This window comes from Lynx canadensis, chromosome A2 (genome assembly GCF_007474595.2).
Source record: "Lynx canadensis isolate LIC74 chromosome A2, mLynCan4.pri.v2, whole genome shotgun sequence".
NCBI classification, from domain to species: Eukaryota; Metazoa; Chordata; class Mammalia; order Carnivora; family Felidae; genus Lynx; species Lynx canadensis.
Genome location: NC_044304.2, coordinates 53703495 through 53719761, shown reverse-complemented (window position 1 = coordinate 53719761; position 16267 = coordinate 53703495). Strand labels below are relative to the sequence as shown.

The window sequence follows — 16267 nt, the reverse complement described above, 5'->3', positions numbered from 1 at the left end:
TGGGATTCTCTCTCTGTCCCTCCCCTGTGTGTGCTCTCTCTCTCTCAAAATAAAAAATAGACAATAAAAAAAAAAAAACTTTATTCTAAGAGTATAAGCTTTGGAGTCCAGCTGAGCTGGATTCCAACATAGGCTCTTATACTTGGTGTGTGGCCTTGAACAAGTTACTTTCTTTGGGCCCTAATTCTCTCATTTTTAAGATAGGGATAAAATGCTTACTTCATAGATTTGTTGTATGAGTTAAATAAGTTAGTATTGTCTGAGATTAAGTTTTATATTTATATAGTATGAGGTAAGTGGTAGCTGTTATTATTTGGCGTTGAACTCTTACCTTGTTTGAATATTTGCCTTTTATATATGTTTTTAAAAATTGCCTTTAGTAAAAAAGCGCGTTTAGATTGGAATACTGATGCCACCTCGTTGATTGGAGAAGAACTTCAAGTAGATTTCCTGGATCACGTTCCCCTCACAACACACAACTTTGTAAGTTGTGGAGCACTTCTCTTTTTGTGGTGTGTTGGGTGTTTTAGCTGGTGTAATTGGACTTTCTCAGAGGTAATAAGCAAAAGCATATGCATTGTTGGATTATCTGAAGCTGTCGTTTTGTGATGTTTACAGTAAGGCAATTTAAGTTTAATTAGTCACATATATACTTTAATTTCTAGGAGTGAATTTTACAAGTGTTGGAAGTAGGATTCTTTTTTATAAGGGTCTCTTTTGGATGTATGGGATCTGTTGGGGGCCAAAGAAGAAATTATTTTGTCTTTTGTCATTCTTCATTTATTTATACCTCTTCCAGGCTCGGAAGACCTTCCTGAAGCTTGCCTTCTGTGACATCTGTCAGAAGTTCCTGCTAAATGGATTTCGATGTCAGACTTGTGGCTACAAATTTCATGAGCACTGTAGCACCAAAGTACCTACTATGTGTGTGGACTGGAGTAATATCAGACAACTCTTGTAAGGCACCATTCTTTTCTCAAAGAATATAAGCAGGTGGGGAGGTAAAAACTCTCTTGAAGGTATTATTGTATATTTGACCAACGAGTCTGGGTTTTAGACTTACTAAGTAAATTGTCATGATTTGGATATCATCTACTTTAGCAGCATGACAGTTGTGAAACCAGGGAGTTTGAGTGTGGCATACCTCTAAAGCAAGCAGATGGGATTGCTGTTTGTCAAATGGAGATTGGCGTACTGTGACTCAGTGAGGCAAAGAGCAAAAGGATAAGAAAACCAAAAGACTTGGCTTTTGTCTCTTAACAGTATCATCTTTTAGGTTACTGGCAGGCACAACTCTTTATTTTGTTAAATGATGTTAAACATTTGTTATTGAGAAGGAGCAGAAAGCATAGTTGGTGCTATTATCTTCACCTCAAACTGGAGACGTCAGTTTTAAAATGATATAAATGTAGGGGAGTCTGGGTGGCTCAGTCGGTTGAGTGTCCGACTCTTGATTTCACCTCAGGTTATGATCTCAGTTTGTGAGTTCAAGCCCCACATCAGGCATATGCTGACAATGTGGAGCCTGCTTGGGATGTTCTCTCACCCCCTCTTTCTCTGACTCTCCTCTGCTTGTGCTCTCCCTCTCTCTCAAATAAATAAACCTAAAAATAAAATGAAATGAAATAAAATGATGTAAATGTAAAACCTCAAAAGGTACTTGAATCCCTCAGGAGACAAACCAGTTCCCAAAATATATTTTCATACAAAGTGTATTTTAGTAAGGTTTAAATTGAAAATACATGAAAAGTCAAAGTTTTATCCCTTTTTGAGAGTACTAGAAAAACAAAGGGAATGTTATTAAACCCTGACGGGAACACCTTTTTTAAAAGCTTTTGTAGTAGTCACATGTGTTTGCTTGCGTAGCCTAACTGGCACAAGCTTGGAGTTTAGTAGAAGTGGGTGAGAATCTCAGTGTTTCCATTAACTAACTAACCACCTCTAGGCCTCAGTTCACTCATATGAGGAAAGGGGATTGCCTTCCTTGCAGGGTTCTCGTGAGGATTAGCTGAGGTAGCTAGCACGTGAAGTTGCCGAGCACAAGTGCTCATCTTGTGGAAAGAAGATGCCCAATTAATGTTGTCATCTCTTTTCCTCTTATTTATGACATTTGGTGCTGAATGACATTTATTTTTCATATTCAGTCTTTTCATTTATGTGTTTTCAAGACAGAATGTTTCCAGAAAAGCTCTTTGTGATTTAGGTTATACTGTGCCCTACTTTAGAATTAAAAAAAAAAACATTATTTTGATATAGTGGGATATTGGACCAGTACTTTTTAGAAATGCACAGGTGTGCCTGGGTGGCTCCGTGGTTGAGGATCTGACTTTTGATTCCACTCAGGTCATGATCTCCCAGTCATAAGATCAAGCCCCATGTCAGACTCTATGCTGACAGCATGGAGCCTTGGGATTCTCTTGTCCTCTCTCTGCCCTTCTACTACTTGTGCTCGCTCTTTCTCTCTCCCCCCTCATTTAAAAAAAAAAGTTCAGAAATGTACACTAGAAGCTATTATGTTCATTGGCAGGTCAATATTGTTCATATTCTGTACTCATTCAAGCCCAGTCATTTGGATTGGTGGTCCCTCTACTCTAAAATGGTTGATGAAAATGTGACTAGAAAATGTGGTTTAAAAAAATTTTTTTTACATTTATTTATTTTTGAGAGACCGAGACAGAGCACAAGTGGGGGAGGGGCAGAGAGAGAAGGAGATACAGAATCCCAAGCAGGCTCCAGACTCTGAGCCGTCAGCACAGAGCCCTACATGGGGCTCGAACTCACAAACTGTGAGGTCATGACCTGAGCTGAAGTCGGACACTTAACCAACTGAGCCACCCAGGTGCCCCTGAAAATGTTTGAGTAGTCTGTTTGCAAGAGTTGCAAGACAAGGTAATTTGACTGTAAAATTACTGCCATTATAAAAAACCATAAACTCAGTCTTCCTCTGATTTCACTTAGATTGTTCCCAAATTCTCCTATTGGTGATAGTGGGGTCCCAGCACTGCCTTCTTTGACAATGCGTCGGATGCGAGAGTCTGTTTCCCGGATGCCTGTTAGGTAATTTTTTTTACTTACAGCTTTTCTTTGGAAAATTACATTGGGGCGGGTGGGACTGAAAGCCTGAATATAAAAGACCAGAGTTCCTTTGCATTCCCTTCTCTCCCTGTGTAAATGCTTTACTATTTCTGTGGAACTTAATACTAGTATTAGAGCAAAATGTAGTCTTGTAGTTTTTATATTCTGAAAAGTGACACACACAGACTGCAGTTTTCTTCTGCTATCATAGCATATCCCTTAATGTCTCATCACATTTTAAAGACCTTCAGATTTTGCTTTCCTCAGTATGTAGTAAGTTGTGCCTCAAGGAAAGAGTCCCATAACTATATACGGTGATCCGATAAAAATAGAACTCCTAACTTTGAAATGCTATTTATCGCCTTGCATTGCTGAAACCATGGTATTTAATAGACTGTGATCTTTAAATAGAGTCCAGTTAGATTTTTAATATAAATATCCTTTCTAATGTGCTTGTGAGTTTGCGTGTAACTTGTCTTTTTTCTGTTCTCCTGCTTGGAAGTTAGAGCTTTGTTGAGTTCACATGTCTTGTTCAGTGTTACACATGAATTTGGAACCTAAAATAAAATCTACCATCTTTTTCAAAATACCTGACTTTAATGTATATACAATTGGATAACATTTAATGATCTTTTTAAAACTACCATGGAAATTGTTAAAGGCAGCATATCTCAGAACAAGGAATTTGTATTGAAATAATATCTGGATATATGTTTGTGTATGGCTTATTTTTCTTGAAATTTCATCAGAAATTGTACTTGCTTCTGAAGATTTCATTACCAGAAGACAAGCTTTTGAAGGCATAAATACTGAATTCCTGAGAAGGCAATTTTTCAAGGCAGTAGAACAGTTTCTCATAGAAAAACTAGCCTTCTGTTCCTTGAATTCATGCATGGTGTTACTTGCATCTGAACAAAACTCAAAATAATTTGTAGAGCAAAAAATGAAAATGTTATACTTGCTGCGTGTTCGCATTGTGGTTGATAGGGGAGTGGGCTTGACTGGAAGAGGCCAGTGATTAATTTCACAGTTGTGTTTTGGCATCCTGAAAACTGAATTCACATTAACTGACTTTTAGAGCTGGTTAAGTGGGGAGAGGGTGCATAGTAGCTAAAATGCTGGCCTTTTTGCGGACATGCTCAATAGTCTAACCGTCTTAAATTTAAGACTTCTCCTTTAAGCTCTCTCAGTCAGTCTCTAAACTGGGCAAATTCCAACTAGGTTGGTAGTTGGTGGCATGGTTGGCAAATGTTAGTCTGTTCTTTCCTAGAGATGGTCTAAAAATTTGGGAGTATTCTGTAGAGGGGATCTATTGAAAAGAAGACAACTTAAAATGTATTGTTTTCATATGAGTTCCAAGCATGTGTATTATTTCCTTTTCAAAACTTTGCATGCAGAAGCACCTAGACAGAAGAAAAATTGTAAGTGGAGCCTCTTAAAAGAGAGAAACATTTTGTCCAGGGTTTTAGTACAAGTAGGATTTGCCCCAGAGCATCTTACGAAGTAACTAGTTGAAAGATTTACAGTGGGGAGGCCTGCGTGTCATTCATGGAGTTTTCTTTTTCTTCCTCGCCTAGTTCCCAGCACAGATACTCCACACCCCACGCCTTCACGTTCAACTCTTCCAGCCCTTCCTCTGAAGGTTCCCTCTCCCAGAGGCAGAGGTCAACATCCACACCTAATGTCCACATGGTCAGCACCACCCTGCCTGTGGACAGCAGGATGATTGAGGTAATAGGGCCCCTTGCGGGTGGTGAGGAGTATCAATCTGTTGTTATTGGGGTGGGGTTGACTGTTGTGTTTAGAGAGTTTGGGGTTTCAAACCTGATAAAGAATGTTGCTGCACTTTCTCAGGACCTTGGAATTTTTGAATTTATTGTTTAAAGCGCTGTATCTTTAGACTGGCTGAATAATCCAATTGGTATATCATTCAAGTGGAGAACTAAAATCTCCTAAAGAAATGGTAACATTTGAACTCCTTTCCATTTTAGCTTTGAATAAGATGTCAGTGAACTAGTGAATGAGCTAATATAAAGAGTAGTTTCATTTTTGTGTGGAAAAGAGAATAATAGTGATGGAGAACTACAAACTCTCTGAGAGACTTTTAAGTGATTTTATTTAGAAATAAAAGGGTGGAGTCATTGGATTTACCAAGCAGGTTATTTAGGGAGATGTAAAAGTACCCAAAGCCTAGTGTTTTCAAACTGCTTTTTCTTTTCTTGGCTTTTTGGTATGTTCTATTTATTTGCTTTGCTTTCTAATTCGTCTTTAATAACAACTGAATACACTTAAAATACTTCCTTTGTTCTTTATTCTTCTTTATTTCTCATTGCTTTGGACTAGAATAACAGCCTGAATGCTTCTCCCAGGGCGTGGTCCAGACGATTTTGTTTGAGGGGAAGAGTAGGTATTCTTCTTCATGCCTTTGCTTTCTTGTAAATTAACAGGATTGCTAAGACTGTCAGACAGTAGCCTATCAGAAATGAAAGAATCACTAAGTTAAATTTTATATTTCTTGCCAGACTTGATTTCCTGCTTTATTTTTTGACAATAGAGTATAGAGGAGTTAAAAAAAAAATACTGTATGTGGGATTGCTGACAGGTGAAATAAGTTTCTCAAGCGAGATTTTGAAGTCAAAAGTAATAAAGTTAAAAAAGAAAAAAATTTTGACCAAAGCTAATGCTAGATTTATTTAGTTGGTGCTCAGAGCATCACTGTTGTATTTATACCTCGTTTAGAAACCAGATGTGTCGGTTTGGTTGATATGCCCTGAAAATCTTTTGTTAAAAGTTCATCAGAGACAACTGTGTTCTCTCTGCATTATGAATTGTTCCTTGGAAAACCTCAGGGACACCTGCCACTTGAGGTACAACTTTATCTCACTCAGACCTTGAATCACTTTCCATATGCTTGTCCTCCCATCAGAGGTGGCAGGGACTCAACAAAAATGTTGGTTTCTGAATGTGGAGTCTGAACTGGCCATTTGGGGGGCATTTTGAATATCACAAGATTATTGTGAGGAGGTCATGTGCATGCTAGCTATGAATTTTGTTTTCTCTTTTATCATGGTTAGCCCTGATAATAAATAATATCCTAGTGACTTCTGTTACATGATTTGTTTCTCTGTAAATACTGTAATACTTGGGACATTAAAAGTGAAAATTCCTGAATTTTTATTATAAAATAACTGGCACTATGTTAATTCTCTTCATACTTTAGAGGCAGAGCAAGTTTTGATTCCTTTTTATTGCATGATTCAGCTTTTTTAAAGTACACATTCTTTGTTTAAACCATTTGTAGTTCTCTTTAATATTTAGATTCCAAGATATTTGAAAGGTTCCTTCTAGGATAAATCCAACTATAGAAATTAGCACACAGTATAATATGAGGTATATAATGGATACAGGAAGAAAATTGCTGACATTAAGGAAAAAAATCCTAGTGCATGGGTATATAATTTTGGTCAGCAAAAATACATTGTGCCATGGTTTGACTAAAAACAAAGAGGTCAGTTGGATAATAAAGCTATAGCCGCTGAATATTCTGTTGAAATTCTCGTTATTTTTGGCCGGTGTTTTGCCAACTGGCAGTTATCCAGTCTACTTAAAAACAGAGATTCCTGGACTTCCAACCTTCCCTCCCAGAAATGCTTAATCAGTCCTAGTTGGGGGGAGGAGACATCTGTATTCTCAAACACCTCTCCAGGTGATTCTGAAGATTGGCCAGGTTTGGGGACCCCAGAACCAGGCTTTATTGCTTGGGTGGGGCGGCCAAAGGTAGGGGGAGGGACAGCTTGGTTTAGGATACTTTTTATCTTTTTAACATTTTTTAAATGTTTATTTTAATATTTATTTATTTTGAGAGAGAGCGTGTGTGAGAGGGGCAGGGGCAGAGAGAGAGAGACACAGAATCTGAAGCGGGCTCCAGGCTCTGAGCTGTCAGCACAGAGCCCAACGCAGGGCTCGAACCCGTGAGCTACGAGATCATGACCAGGGTCAACGTCAGTGCTCAACCGACTGAGCCACCCAGGCACCCCTAGGATACTTCTTGTCTTGTAAAAATGTTATGGAGTGGAAACATTCCATTAATAGTTGTGTGAAAAAGGTATCTTGTCTTTATTGTGGTTACATAAAATAGTAGGTTTCCCAGAAAAATCTCCTTTTTGAGGATATGGAGGCCTAGTGGTTTTATGTAATAATTACATATTCAAAGTGAGAGTTTATAAAATGAATATTTAGGTCTTATGGAAGCCCTTGTGGTTTAAACTGTTCTACCCAGTTTCTAATAAGTTCTAAAGGTAGCTTTTTGACTTCTCACCTGAGTAGAACGTAACTAATTTCAGAGCTTACCTATAAGGTTTCAGGAGCATTTTGTGGTGAATGAGCTCAGGGCTAAGATTCATGGGTGATGGTTTCTGGTTCTATTTCTGCCACCTACTGGCTGTGTGATCCTGGCCAAGTCTCTTTTTTTTATTTATAGGTGTTTTCTTGTATGTAAAATGTAGATTTTGGACTGGGGGATTTATGGTCCTTTCAGCGTTTCATGATTTTAGGCTTGGATTAAGTTCTGTAGTTGTGGTGCTTACCCTTACCAAACCCAACTCTGGTCAGTGTGCCCCCAACTCCTAGAGGAGTATGAGTGAGCTTGCTACCTAATCCCCAAGTTTTGTTTTTGTTTTGTTGTTGTTGTTGTTGTTGTTTTGAGCCTCAGTGGAGCAAGATGCTCAGTTACTGGAAAAATCTCAGTTGATAGTAACTTTGCCTAGTATTCCTTAATGAGAATCACTTTGCTATATATGTGTGTTGCTTTCTTCTGAGAAAAAGTGATTTCCATTCCAAAAGAATGTGGTATATGAAAAGCTAATCCCAGTTCTAATAATTGATGATAATGTTGGAGATAATTGGCCATTGACATTGGTAAATTGAATCACAGGCAAGTTAGAGTATGTAATTAGACCTTTTGTATTTTAGAGGTTTTATAATCTACTTTGTTTCTGCAAATTCTCCTACCCCTTTTACTTCCCCCTGAGAGCATCTTTTGTGGGGCAGAAATTGACCAGCTTTCCTTTTCTGTTTCAGGATGCAATTCGAAGCCACAGTGAATCAGGTACTTGTCCAAAGTTATGTAGCAAATAATAATGGGCTTTTTCTCTTTATGCTGTGTATCTTCTGTTGGCTTATCCATGTGTGGATTCTGTTTGTCTTGTCTATTAAGCCTCACCTTCAGCCTTGTCCAGCAGCCCTAACAATCTGAGCCCAACGGGCTGGTCACAGCCCAAAACCCCTGTGCCAGCACAGAGAGAGAGGGCACCAGGATCTGGGACCCAGGAGAAAAACAAAATCGTGAGTATGGCTTACAGTACCTCCTGCATCGTATGTTAGGGTTTACTAAGAAAAACCTAGTCAGAAGTGAGAATATTTTTAAAATGAGAATACTTTTAATTTGGTGGGGAGAGGGGAACTGTAATAAAACATTTAATTAAGGATGTTATAAATGTCAGTGCCATTTTTGGTATGCTTGCGTTGGAAAATTTGTTGACTTGTAAGGGAGGGCACAACTAAAATGGTATTTTTCTCAAAATATCGAAATTGGAATTACAGTTAATGTCTATCTTTAAAAGATAGGGGAATGGGTCGGTTGGGTTGATCTTTTCTTTGACACTCTCATCAGACAGAGCTTTACCATTCTATGGAGTGTGTTAATGATCACTGCTGGTTTCAGAGGCCTCGTGGACAGAGAGATTCAAGCTATTACTGGGAAATAGAAGCCAGCGAAGTGATGCTTTCCACTCGGATTGGATCAGGCTCATTTGGAACGGTGTATAAGGGCAAGTGGCATGGTAAGTTTGGGACCCTCCCTTTGTTGCAAGGCCTAGGTTGAAGTCAAGTTTCAGTCCAGAGAGGGCCAAGAAGGAGATAAAATTCATTGTGCTGTGTGGATTACAGTGGCACTCCAGGGAACTTGATTACATCTGAAGATTGAACTTAATATCTCAGTGACATTTCATAGCATTCTTTTTCTATTCAGTGATGCTATAATTGGTATGATATGGTTTCCAGGATAATTAGAAATTGGTGAATAAGAGTTGAGCATGATAGTCAAATGTCAGGAACTGATTAAACACATACTACACAGGGGACATGCTTTGAAATTCTTAAATGGGTTAAGAGCCTGCTGCTCTGAGGGGAGCATGGATTCTAGAAATGTAAAGCTGGAAAGAATGTTAGAGATTTGCCCACAGAAAACTGTGAGGTCCCAAGAGGGCAGATAACATGCCCATGGTCAAGCAGCCGAGCCCAGGAAAGCCAGGAGCCTCCTGAAACAGGTTCTTTGCGCTCTGCCTTGGGTTGGTTTTTGGGAATCCCCATCAAAGAGAGAATGCACAGACTTCATTCTTAAATCTATGTGGAGTGTTAGTGTAGTGTTCTTATTATAATGGAGACTCTTTGTCACTTGGAAGAAATGTACTGTTTTAATATCTGTAGCCACAGCTTGTGTATTTTGGCAACGTACTTAACATTTCTCCCTCAGAGTTTTAATGCCTCTGGCTTTAGGATGTCCGCAAGTATAGGGAATACTTTCTTGAGAATGCTACTTCTTCCCAAAAAGGCATCCTTCTAAATTCAAATTTTAATGAAGCAGACAGTAACAACAAAACAAACCCCTAAAATGACTAGGTACTTATGTTTCCAGTTTGGATGGTATCATATTTATTTTTATATATAAAGGGGCAGAGATTGAGAGAAATTAAGACCATCACATGAATGGAGCATTAAAATTCAAGGTGTTGAAAATTGAGATCCCTCCATCTTTTGAGTACCTTATGTTAATTAGTATATGGGTTTGCCATTTGTAACTATAATCATCTGATAAATTTCTCATTTTTTTTTTTAAGCATATTTATTTTTGAGAGCAAGACAGAGTGCATATTGGGGAGGGGGGAGAAAGGGAGACACAGAATCCAAAGCAGGCTTCAGGCTCCAAGCTGTCAGCAGAGTCCATCGCGGGACTCAAACCCACAGACTAAGATCACGACCTGAGCCAAAGTTGGACGCTTGACCGACTGAGCCACCCAGGCACCCCAATAAATTTCTCATTCTTTAAGGCAACTGTCACAGGACTGAATATTTGATTCCTTTTCCTTTGAAAATTGTATCCAATGTACTACTGGCATGCCTCCTGGGTCCCAGAGAAATTTATGCTGTTGTGGAATATTTCCCAAATAGGTGTCATAAATATCTTGGCGATTCCTTCAGAAAAGAAGAAAACAATTTGAAGTCTTTTATTATTGAAATATAGTTGACATACAATGGTATATTAGTTTCAAGTGTACAACTTACTAATTTGAAAATTCTGTATATGATGCTCACAACACTAAATATAGTTACCATCTGTCACCATACAGTATTATTAGGACATTATTGACTATATTCCCAATGCTGTACTTTTTGTCTGAGGCTTACTTACAACTGGAAGTTTGTACTTAATCCCCTTCACCTATTTTTCCCATGCCCCCACCCTCCTCCCTCTGGCAACCACCAGTTCTCTGTATTTATGAGTCTACTTCTGCTTTTTTTGTTCTTTGTAAACTTTTACTTTTTAGATTCCACACATAAGAGAGATCATATGGTACTTGTCTTTCTCTGACTTGACTTCACTTAGCATCATGCCCTGTAGGTCCTACATCCATGTTGTTGTAAATGGCCAGATCTGAGGTTGTTGTTTTTTTTTTTTTTTAATGGCTATGTAATTGTTCCACTGTGTAAATATACCACATCTTTATTTATCTATTAATGGACACTTAAGCAGCTTCCATTCCTTGGCTATTGTAAATAATGGCTGCTGTAAACATGGGAGTGCAGGTATCTTTTCAAGTTAGCGTTTTTATCTTCTTTGGGTAAATACCTAGCAGTATAATTACTGGATCTTATGGTAGTTCTATTTTTAATTTTTAGTTTATGTACTTATTTTGAGAGAGAGAAAGAGAAAATGTGCATGCAGGTAGGGGAGGGGCAGAGAGAGGGAGAAAGAGAATCCCAAGCAGGGTTCTGCACTCAGTGCAGAGCCTGATGTGTGGCTTGAACTCATGAATGTGAGATCATGACCTCAGCTGAAATCAAGAGTTGGACGTTTAACTGACTGAGCCACCCCAGGCGCCCCCTATTTTTAAATTTTTGAGGAACCTTTTTACTGTTTTTCATAGTGGCTGCACAATTTACATTCCTATATACTGTGCACGAGGGCTCCTTTGATTCCACATCCTCGCCAACACTTGTTATTTGTCTTTTTGATACTAGCCATTCTGACAGGTGTGAGGTGATACCCCATTTGTGGTTTTGATCTGCATCTCCCTGATAACTAGTGATATTGAGCACCTTTTCATGTACTTGTTAGCCTGTTATATAACTTCTTTGGAGAAAAGTCTATTCAGATCCTCTGTCCATTTAAAAAAAAAAAATTTAATGTTTATTTTTGAGAGAAAGTGAGAGTGTGAACAGGAGAGGGGCAGAGAGAGAGAGAGAGAAAATCTGAAGCAGGCACAGAGCCCGACGTGGGACTCGAACCCATGAACCATGAGATCGTGACCTGAGCCGAAGTTGGACGCTTAACCGACTGACCCCCCCAGGCGCCCCTGATCCTCTGTCCGTTTTTAAATCAGATTGCCCTTTTGGTGTTGAGTTGTGTGAGTTCTTCATATATTTTGGATATTAACCCCTTACTGCATTTGTGAATACCTTCTCCCATTCGGTAGGTTTTCTTTTTGTTTTGTTGATAGTTTCCTTTGCTGCACAAAAGCTTTTATTTTGGTGGTATAGTCCTATGGAAGAAGAACAGTTTTGTGGGATACAATGCTTAGTTCTTGTATCTGACACATAGCTGCTGGTAATTGTAGGAGATGGAGCAGTGAATATTGCTTTTAATGCTTCCATTAGCACTAAATCATTTTTATACCACATTTTAAAGCATCAGCTGAAAGCCAATAAATGTAGTTAAGGGGTGCTCAAATTTAAGTTTCCTCTTGTTGAGCACTTTGTGGGGGGGATTCATAATTTTTCAAAGCATTACTTACATTCGGCACAGTACTGCCTATGAGCTTGTGTTTTCTCTAGATTCTGTGAGCTTTTGGACTATGGTAAGGAAATGTTATTTGATACAGTGTTACTTCCATTAGAATGCAGATAACATGTCTAATACTTTTAAGGCTCAATTTTTTTCTAAGATAAGTGTTTCAAAAGTCATAGGAGTAAGGAGCAGTGGACTTTTTGTGTCAGCCCCCCAGGAAACAAAGCCATTGTCTGTGAATGAAGAAATAAAATGAGAGGGTCAGGGAAATCATAATTTCTGTATTGTTTGTGCTATACTTTGTGTGTGTGTGTGTGGGGGGGGGGTTGTTGCTGGTGTGGCTGCGGCTGCTGCTGCTGCTTTCCTGGTATCTGTTATATAATGTTTAATCAGTTTCTTAGGAATTACAGTGGTGATGATTTTTAAAAGTTTTTATTCTGCCTAGCAGCTGTGAAAGTAGAGGACCTCAGAGCAGCCAAGATGGAGACCTCAGATCCATGAACTAAAAGCTCACTTACTTTGTGTTAAGTAAGTGCACCCTTGGGTGCACACACAGAGTGTAAATTTGGGATCTGATTTGCCAGCCTTTGCACATCATAACCCATTGAAGGGGATGCAGACAGCAGGACTGATGGCAGCCGGGATAGTCACTGATGGCATGATGAGAAGGCAGCAAACCCTCTCAGGCTTGGGCTGCTTAGTGTGAGGCTACCAGCCTGGTGGAATCCATGTATGGGTGCCCATCCCATCCTAACGCTGAGGCTAATTTTGAATCAGAAGAACAGAGTGGTGTTCATTCCATTGTGTTCTAGAAAGCAGGGATGTATATATTAGGTTTTAGACAACCCTAAATAGTTAAAACAAGAAACAGACATTTAAAAAGGTAAAAACATTCCAGATTTACCAACTGATAATAGTTTTCTTCTTCAGTGGTAGCTGAACGAGATACCAACACCTTATTAAAAACATGATAACCAACAGGAATGTGTCTTAACTCATTTGTACTACCTTTACCTCTCTCTGACTTTACTATTAAGGGAAAGTAAGAAGTTTTAGTGTCATGAAAAATAAGCATCTGACACAGGATTTTGGTTCTGGTCATGATCTCACGGTGAGTTTGAACCACACGTTGGGCTCTGTGCTGGCAATGTGGGGTCTACTTGGGATTCTTTCTCTCTCCCTCTCTCTACCCTTCCTGGCTCAAGCTCACACTCTATCTCAAATAAATAAGTAAACTTTGAAAAAGTAAAAAAAAAAAAAATACCTACTTGGTGTAGTTGTTTTGGACTACCCTCCATAAAATGTTCCTTGGCTGTTTACCTTCGTCATTTATATTACGTGCTAAAGGAAATAAATACCATTCTTTATATGTGCTAAGATTGCCAGCTATAAGGGTATGTGGATAATTCCAGAAAGGTTAATACTATATATTAAAAAAATTTTTTTTGTGTGATATTTATTTATTTTGAGAGAGAAAGAGCTTGAGCCAGGGGGGAGAGGGGGGCGCAGAGAGAGAGGGAGAGAAAGAATCCCAAGCAGGCTCCACGCTGCCAGCGCAGAGCCCAACACAGGGCTCAACCCCATGAACTGCGAGGTCATGACCTGAGCTGAAATCAGGAGTCAGATGCTTTTAACCCACAGAGTCACCCGGGTGCCCCAGTACATACAATTTTTTATACTCCTCTTAGAAACATGTTCAAAAGAAGAGATTAGTAATAAGCAGTACTACTAAATGCCTGTTGCATGGAGTGCTGGAGAGGTGGACTTGAATGGTATACTTGGTCCTGAGACTGTCAGGGCAAGTTGGAGAGCAGCCTTTGTTTTGGGCCCAGACCTAATTGTGCACACCTGGAGGCTTCAGGCTGGGTACTGAGTCTCCGCTTCCCTGCCAGCAGTGGATTCTTGACCTGTGCTGGGAGCAGCTGGGTCATTCAGCAACTAGTATTCTGTGCCAGAGGCTGTCCCTACTTCCACTCCAGAGCTTGAGACAGCTTGTCAGTTCATAACATGCCTTGCTGACAGTTGCATCTTAGAATTCATTCATTTCTTTATCGGTGTTTCCTGAATATATTCTTCTAATACCAAGCATTCTTTTAGCTGCTACAACTGAAGCAGTGAACAAAACAGATGAAAATTCTTTCTCTTATGGAGTTTCTATTCTGGTGGGGACAATAACCAACCAAAGTATATAGTATGTTATAATTGCTAACGAGGAAAAAGGGAGGAAAGCAGGTAGGGAGTGGCAGTCCCTGTGCACAGGTTTTGGTGGGTTAGTAGGGAAGGACTCTGCTGAAGAAGTAGCATTTGCATGATGCTTGAGAGTGGGCAGATAACCTGGGGAAGCAGCAAGGGGGGCTGTGAATTGGGCCATTCACCTGACCTGTTTGAGGAACTCAGGGAGGCTGATAGTGCAGTCCAGGGATGGGGAGTGGTAGGGCCCCGTAAAGACTTTAGATATCATTTTTGGGTGAATATAGGGTCTCAGATTGTGCAAGACCTTCAGGAGACTTGGCCAGTCTTAGCCTGAAATTCAGAATGCTGGTGAGGGAGCTGGTTACTGGAGAACTTGTTCCAGTTCGAGGCAGTCCTACTAGTAGAAAACAATTCTTTATAATTGTTTTCCTATAATGTTTGCCCATTGCTCCTAGCAGACTGAATCCCTGTCATGGCAACGCTAGGAGTATTTGCATGAAAGTGAGGGAATGCTGTAGTATATAGTCTCTGGGTTTCAGTAAGAAATTGCATATATACTCTTGTTATCTTAACTGCTAACCACGAGCTGGAAGGCAGATGGGTCCTTTCAGGCATCGTAGGGTTTTGACTTTGGTTCAGCCCTGTTCAGTCTTCCAACCCGTGACTTGCATGAAGGCGCGGGTATAGTGGATGACTTACATGGAATTGTAGTGCTGATTTGGGTAATAGGATTTGGAAAGAGGAGAGGATTTGAACTGGCTGTGGTGATGGAACAAAGAGACTATGAACTCTGAACAGGGATAATAAGTCTGCTCACTGGGCCAAAAAGTAGAGGCTGGAGGTGGAGGACATTCAGCTGACTGCAAGGTCAGAATGAGTCACTCTCAGCGGGCTTTGGCTGCTGGTGAATCTTCCGAGCTCTGAGGTTACATTATGATCAGGTCCAAAATGGGTGATACGAAAGGTGAGTTCAGTGACAACTGGAACATGCCCCTTGGAGAGCTATAAAAAAGGGAAGGTCTTGTAAAACTAGACTTGTGAACTAGTAAGGTCCCAAGGAGCAAACCGTCCTGAGGGCCCATCCAGCATCTCCCCAAGCCTTCCTCCACCCACCCTGGCCTATCCCTCTCAAGCCTTGTCCAGTGCCTGGGCCAACAGCAGTGTCATCTCCTGGCCCCACCACTCAGTTGACTGCCACGTCAGATCAGCCCACCTTCCTGGAGTTTCTTGCCTTCACCCCTTCCTTTCTGTCCCCACTGTCACTGCTGTCCTTGTATTTTGTCTGCAGATACAGGGCTCTTGGGCCAGGACTCCTTCCTCCCTGGCCTCTGTTGTAGACTGCAGGGGCCCAGGTCACACATCAGAGTTCACCAAGCACAGCTCCTGTTTCCTTCTTCCCCCTTACCTTACCTTTGTTCCTGACCTATGTAGTTTGGAACAGCCTGTCCCACTTAGTAAAATCCTTCCCTTGGCATATATCCCATTTGTTTCAGGAAACCTTTCTCCATCCTCTCTGCAAACAGATTTTGTCTTTGTCCCTCACGCCCAGCATTCTTATCTTGGCTCAGATTGCTCCAGAATGAGCAGTTCTGCAGGAGACTCTTATCCTCCTCCTCAGTCATAAGGAGCTTAAATGGAGCTGCATGGTTTACCAGCTCCATCTTCCTGGAGAGAAGGCAGCTGTGACTGCAGAATGCGTCTCCCAAGAGGCAGCCCTGGGTCCTCGGGAAATACATGTGCCAGTGAAGTGGATGAGCCCCTACTGTTAGGTGGGGACTTTAGCTTTGGATGATAAAACCAGAGATGACGACAGGACAACAGTTCGGGACCTGCCATAAGAACCATCTCTTTGGGGCGCCTGGGTGGCTTAGTTGGTTGAGTGTCTGAGTCTTGATTTTGGCTCATGTCATGATCCCAGGGTTGTGGGATTGAGCC

The 16267-nt window shown here is 40.4% G+C and overlaps 1 protein-coding gene across 2 annotated transcripts in view; it reads left to right on the top strand.

The window, feature by feature from the left end:
• RAF1 (Raf-1 proto-oncogene, serine/threonine kinase) overlaps window positions 1-16267 on the top strand; it is an 84461-nt gene that overhangs the window by 61075 nt on the left and 7119 nt on the right. For both annotated transcript variants that reach the window (XM_030307436.2, XM_030307437.1), the window contains 7 exons: window positions 381-483; window positions 800-957; window positions 2959-3057; window positions 4653-4806; window positions 8155-8182; window positions 8291-8418; window positions 8798-8915. In XM_030307436.2, coding sequence (XP_030163296.1) covers window positions 381-483; window positions 800-957; window positions 2959-3057; window positions 4653-4806; window positions 8155-8182; window positions 8291-8418; window positions 8798-8915 — 788 coding nt within the window. The remainder of the gene's footprint in view (window positions 1-380; window positions 484-799; window positions 958-2958; window positions 3058-4652; window positions 4807-8154; window positions 8183-8290; window positions 8419-8797; window positions 8916-16267) is intronic.